Source organism: Vollenhovia emeryi, unplaced genomic scaffold (genome assembly GCF_000949405.1).
Source record: "Vollenhovia emeryi isolate VEMERY1.0 unplaced genomic scaffold, V.emery_V1.0 DF939231.1, whole genome shotgun sequence".
Taxonomy (NCBI): Eukaryota; Metazoa; Arthropoda; class Insecta; order Hymenoptera; family Formicidae; genus Vollenhovia; species Vollenhovia emeryi.
Genome location: NW_011967135.1, coordinates 77,788 through 84,423, shown reverse-complemented (window position 1 = coordinate 84,423; position 6,636 = coordinate 77,788). Strand labels below are relative to the sequence as shown.

At 35.0% G+C, this 6,636-nt stretch overlaps 1 protein-coding gene across 2 annotated transcripts in view; it reads left to right on the top strand.

The window, feature by feature from the left end:
* Nucleotides 1-1,131: 1,131 nt before the first annotated feature.
* LOC105560385 (prespore protein Dp87-like) overlaps nucleotides 1,132-6,636 on the top strand; it is a 7,261-nt gene continuing 1,756 nt past the window's right edge. The window contains exons 1-6 of one of the 2 annotated variants that reach the window (XM_012009467.1): nucleotides 1,137-1,240; nucleotides 2,010-2,094; nucleotides 2,192-2,314; nucleotides 2,617-2,709; nucleotides 5,377-5,652; nucleotides 6,517-6,636. In XM_012009467.1, the coding sequence (XP_011864857.1) occupies nucleotides 2,013-2,094; nucleotides 2,192-2,314; nucleotides 2,617-2,709; nucleotides 5,377-5,652; nucleotides 6,517-6,636 (694 nt within the window). In that variant the 5' untranslated portion in view covers nucleotides 1,137-1,240; nucleotides 2,010-2,012. Of the gene's footprint in view, nucleotides 1,241-2,009; nucleotides 2,095-2,191; nucleotides 2,315-2,616; nucleotides 2,710-5,376; nucleotides 5,653-6,516 lie in introns of both variants that reach the window. The other variant, XM_012009468.1, reaches the window with a different exon arrangement.

Genomic DNA, 6,636 nt, shown 5'->3' with positions numbered 1-6,636 from the left:
TCATCCCTAGGTGTAGAATGGGCATGATGTGTAGAAAGGGCAGCACTCCACCCCGGGCTCGCTCTCTCAATCCATTCGATGGTAAACAAATTGGATCCAGGGGTGCTTTCGCGACGTAGGTCAAAATGATCCGGATCAAAATGATCCGTGCTATGATTGGTCAAATCTGGAATTTCATTGAATAAAATTTCAATGAGATGCTACGAAATTTCAGATTTGACCAATCATAGCACGTATCATTTTGATCCGGATCATTTTGATCTACGTCGCGAAAGCACCCCTGGAGCCAATAAAGAGAAGATGATGTAAGGTGCGTTCGGGGAGCGCGCTTTCAGCGCTAAAAGCGTCTTCTATCTTTGTTCGACGTACAGTGAGTGACGAAGATAGACTGACGTTTTCAGCACTAATAGCGTCTCCCCGAACGCAGCCGTAGATGTATGTACGTATGTACATTCGTCGATTGCTGATTCAATGAATCAGCCGGGTTTGTACATACAACGTAAATGTTTACGTATTACATTTATCGTTTATTTCCAAGTGATTTATTGTAACACAAATAGTAAAGAAATGTCATTTCCTTTAACCTTCATTTGTCGATGTTTTTCTGGCATCGCAGAAAGAAAATTCGTATAAACAGTAACAATTTGAAAAACAATATAAATGACTCTTGAACATCTTGTTGTTCTTTCAAAATTAATAATACGTCCATAAATTATTATAAAAATTATATCGAATCAAAAATGAAGTAATATATTCTTTGATGGGTTTTTTTAGTTATGACTTTAAAGTTTCTGTGTTAATTCTGTGAATTGATAAGAAAAACAAATCTATCTAACAAAGTGCTGGCGTAACGATTTCTCTTGGATGTACGAAAGATAGTATACGGATGTTCAATAATATCGATGACTAAATATTAATTATCGCAACACGTTTTCCTAAAGTGTCCAGTATCAGTTGCACGCATACATACACATGATTTTTTTAACCAACATTATTCCATTCTTCCTTTTTACTTTGTCGTGCCAGATTGCTTGACCTTCCTCTTTGATATCTTTATCGCACTCGTTGCTCCCCGGTGCCTGCATTCTCTCTCCCTCGCTCCAATTGGTGAACGCGTCAGAATAGCACCGTGACTTGAGCGACTCGAGGGTCTCGAGGCAGATTTCAGTATCGTGGCAGCTACCAGCAACTACTGACGACTCTGCAGTGTGACAAGCACATAGTGTACAGGACCGAGCAGGTAATCGATGACTAACAAGATCCTTTTTGTTCTCTTGCGCCAAGTTTTCTGAGAAATGCCCTTAACGCTTGTACATTTTATATTTATGCTAAATCCTCTCTTTACAGGTCAAATGTGTACAGAATACATTTGCGTTCTTTCATGAGTGTATCCCTGTATTGTGAAGTGCATTACAAGAATATTCATTCATGTTATAAAACGTTTTTGTCGATGGGAAAATTAGATAGAGTCTGTCGATATGGATACAACTAGATGCTTTCCCCATGCACTTTTTCCCAACTTTCCATATAAAATGCTCAAATCTGCTCAACTGCCTTCTTTCGTAATCAGTATTTCATGTGCAATTCTTCATGTTCAGAAACACTTTATGATCGTAATATTGATTTTTAATTTCTCACGATTCTTCTGGCGATAACGAGTAAAAAGATGTATACATACATGTGGCGAGTGCGTGTGTATGTGTTAATGGGAATCTCCCTCCTCTCCAACGGTATTGCGTCGTGTTTGATCCAAGGATAGCAACGGTACGAGAGAATACCACGAGGTGCCAAGTTCGGAATTGTCATAAAACTCAAACTACAAAATAGACATCCCGATAGAAAAGTATTGGACCGTCCACCGTATAATTTGTAATTTACAATTTCCTTAGAAGAACTTTAAATATAATTTTAACAACGATGAGAAGTAGAAACTTGGCCAAGACACATTAACGACTCGCTATCAACATTTTCCTTTATATCTTTATCAAATCTATTCATTTTCTTTTCAGAAAATGTCGCCGCGCGCCATGTTTAGTTTTTTTTCTTGGGCGTTGCTACTAATTGCCATTATTCCGAATGCGGCATCTTATAACAGTAAGTAATGACAAATAAATTTCTCATTCATTGAAATTGGTACAATTATTCGATAATATATCGAGAGGAAATATCCTTTTTTTTCCCCATTCTTCAGAATATGGAAGAACCTGTAAGGACATTGGCTGCCGTAGTGATGAAACGTGCGTGATGGCTGAGGATCCTTGTACCGGCTATACAGATAAATGCGGACGTTATCCGACCTGTCGCAGAACAAGTGGTGAGAAACGACAATATAGTAGCTCATTTATCTCAACAATTTCAACAATTGATCTATAAATGTAGTCATACATACGTATACATATTATTGTCTGTTTTCTTATTTCAACAGACAAAGAAAGGAAAAATACCTACTGTTGTATCGTTGACATATTAAAAACAAACATACATTTGCATGGAAGTAACGAATTAATTTTATTTCCCTTAAAAATTCTCCATTTTAACTCTTTATTCGATTATAACAACACTATTTTATAAATATTTAGTATATTGTATTGTAACAGTTAAAAAAAATCTTTACAGACGCAAGTTGTACCAGTATGGTTTGCGGAGAGAACGAATATTGCAAGAGCGAAAATGGTGCGCCGAAATGTGTGAGAAAGTCTACGGGATTAGGTAAGTTGTCATAGTTTTGTATTTAGCATTCAATATTCGACACATTGCGAGCTTGAAAACGTAACAGCGATTGGGCTAATGCACGAATGAAATGCATGATAAAAGGTCCATCAGGCAAAATTAATTATTTAAAATATCAATGTCTTCATGCTTGTCAGAAAAATAAGTCCTCAGAATTATGGGTCTCATGTATTTCATAGCATGTATGGGGTTGGAATGAGAAAGGCATGATTGTTGAGAAAGACAAAAAACGGACAAGTCAACTTGATCCATTTATTACGGAATCGTGTCTTGTGTCAATTTCTATGCTAAAGCATACATTTTTCAAAACAGTTGTCCAAGTGAAAAACAACTTTTCATACAAAAGCAGTGTTAATACTATTTTTCCTAAATTTATCATTCATGTGTACTAAGAGACGAAATTTTTAATAATGTCAACAACATCACTGAAATAATTGTTTTTGTGCTATGATATAAATTTTTTAAATTCCAATTTTATTGAAGATGTAATTGTGTTGGGATTTATTCTCAAGTATATTGGTAATACGTCCCTCCTCTCTTTCTGATTTAATTCATATGATTCGAAATAGGTGAATATAAAATATATATGCATATACACTTTTTTTTCTAAAATTATATGAGATTTAATGGTTATAGTTTATTACCTAATTTTCATTAAGACATGTCTAGATATAAACTAGTGTAACAACAAAACGGTATTTTGTGTGTGTTATACTTTTTCTTTTAAATTAAATATAAATAATTGCAAATCGTCTTTGGGACAATGATAGTTAAAAGACATTTGATTTTCCAAATGAAACAAATTTCTTTCGAAGGAAAAACTTGCTGATATTCTTGCTCAATCGAAACTTGAGCAAAAGGAATAAACAATTTGAATATTTAATATGGCGATAAAAGTTGAAACTTTATTACAACTCGTTATCATCTTGCAATGTTTCGTACAATTGAATATTCGTGTTTGTCAAAAATACGCACAGTACGAAGTGAGTGAGCGTCCTTACAGGCTATGAATCAGCTGGTGTTTCTTACGTGAACGGCGAGCGAGTGAACGGAAATAACGCAAATCCGTACGCCAATGCCAACGCTCCACCAGTACCGGCATATCCATATGGTGATAACAGTGAACACCATCGATCTTCTGTTGGAAGTAACTTGGGATATCCACCGTATCCCAGTAACACCGGATCCTCTGCACACGGATATCCATCGTACCCACAATCGACGAATCAAGCCGGTCGTCAACAGGACTTGGGATATCCGCCATATCCAACACAAAACAGAATGCCTACACCGGGGCAATCCGCTTATCCGGGCTATCCGCAAAACAACGGTTATCCTCAGCCTCCAGCGAATTATCCACAGCATCCAGGATATCAAAATTATCCCTATCAAAATTATCCGAACCAACGTGGATACAACTACAACGCCAATTCCATTCATCGTAGGAATACTGCATCAGTCAATGCTGTTGCTTCGATAATTCTCGTTGGATTTTCTGCTTTATTTCTCCTTGTCACGACACGATGATGATCGTCTGTGTCGTGTTTTATCATTATGATTATTGTTATGCTATTCTTTATCTTATTTTTATTGCAGCGTAGTCCATGACTATTAAGAAAAGTATTTTGCAAAATATTGTATAAATATTTGTACAGATATTTTATAATACAAATCAAGCGCGTATGATATTCTTGAAAGATTATTTTGTGATAGTTTTACAAGTTTTTTTATATTTATAACTGCACCAGCATGTATATTCGGAATTAGTTATACGATAGCAAGATAAGCGTAGGTATACATATATTGATGACGATGAATAATCTCACAATATTTTCTTGTAGGATACAAATTTTACTTTTATTCGCCGACTTTGTTTCAATGCACGAGGTAAGAAACTCATGGTCAACACTTGTGTTGGAATCGTCTCTATCCAAATTTACCATCCTCGATTAGGGGAATCTGTAGTCCTACGGAAATATTTCAATTTATTTCATGCATGTATGTGTACGTGTATGTACATAATTTATAAGAAATGCTTTTCAAATACATTATTTTCACTCAACTGCTCGTTATTTCTTCATATTATCATAATTTGGACGGTTTATAAAACGCTTTATGAGCAATTCTTATTCAACACGGGTAATAGGTATTTAACGGGTTATCAGCTTGAACCTTGACACGTACGTTATCTCTACATACGCCACATATCGCGTAAGCAAATTTAAATGAGCTGCTACTGCGTCTTACCGATATTGTTTTTCATTTCTTTCCATTTAAAACTGTTTAATTACATCAGCAAATGTATATCATTTTATAACAATTGTGGGTATAAACACATGTATTTCTTTTGCATGTATAAATCTCTTTACGTACAACATAATTCATTTCTAACGAAAGATAGACAGTGTTGCAAGTGGTTGAACTGGTATGCATACAGAAAATCGTACTCGTTATTATAACGGTTTGTGGAAAGTTAGTTTTATCGTTTTCCTTGCGTAAAAATATATGTTAAGAAGAAACAATCGGGGAGATAAAGATTATCTTGTTGCAAGAAACATTGATAAAATATTGGTAGTAACTGGCCAAGTAGTAAAAGTCTTGACAAAAACTTTCCTATTAGATTTGTTTCATTATATTATTTAACAGCACTACCTCCCGGACTAACTCAAGTGTCGCGTCAAACGACACCAAGAGTGCCATCGCCACCGCCTAGATCTTCATCATACGGAGGAAGATACAACGGTTACTCTGGCTCCAGAAATACCGTAGGTGACGGTTCCATCTTCAATCGTTTATTCGGCAACGACCATCGTCCTCGGCCCACTAGCTCTGTCAGAAGCACTACGCAAGCAAGCAGGAACAATTATTACACTACTCACACTCGCGTGGATAGCCATGGGAACAGAGTCTGGACATTTTCTGGTTAAAAATTCATTTATATGTTCCGTTTATCTTACAACGTTATTTACTTTTAATTCCAAAATGTTACAAAAATGGTGCCAATATTAATGTTTATGTATCATTTACGTATAGCACTCTGAATTATATTACTTTAACCTTTATACTAACAAATGCAATGTAATGTTAATTACAAATAATTGAAATATAATAAACTTTGTTTATTAAGATTATTAATTTTTGAGTAATACACAGTTTTAGATTACATTGACTTAATTGTTGGTGATCATATTCTTTTACCGCATATACAGTTACATAAAACTGCTCTTGACTCTCTTTTTCTTCAGTTCGTTAAACCGGTTAAGCTATTGCATCGAGAAATCGTAGTACAATTTATTAAAAGATATAATTATCTTTTAATTCGAAGCTACTTGAGAAATCCTTTTCTATTATTTTTTAATTTTTAATATCCAGTATAATTGCAATATAATCCAAATAATTTGCTGATTTCATTTCCGTTGCTTTAAAATATTATGAGTAGAGCACCTTTGCTTCCATGAATTGAGCCAGTCAGTCACTATAGAGAATCTGCACGCATACAAATGTCAGGTCTGCACCCGTGCATGTATATAAAAGAATTGTTATATATTCAATATCCTTTGAACCCATTTAGAATGTCGACACAGCTTATAATACGTTTAAAAGGTAACTCAAATATATGATAATATGTTATTATTTTAAACATCTTATAAACATATGTTTGCTACAGTGCAAGCCTTATCTGCATGTGTGCATGATAAATGCCAGATTCAACAATTACTGATGCTTTATAAAAATATTCCCTCTTTATACCTTTTAAGTACTCTTTGTCATTGTTACTGTATGCAGAGAACGATGATATGAGGACACGAACAGTTCCAAAACGGCAAACTAGTTATCCGACAGAAACTGATACACGTGGCTCTTCAGACACTTTTAAAAATTCGGACGGCCAATCGTCTCCCGCTA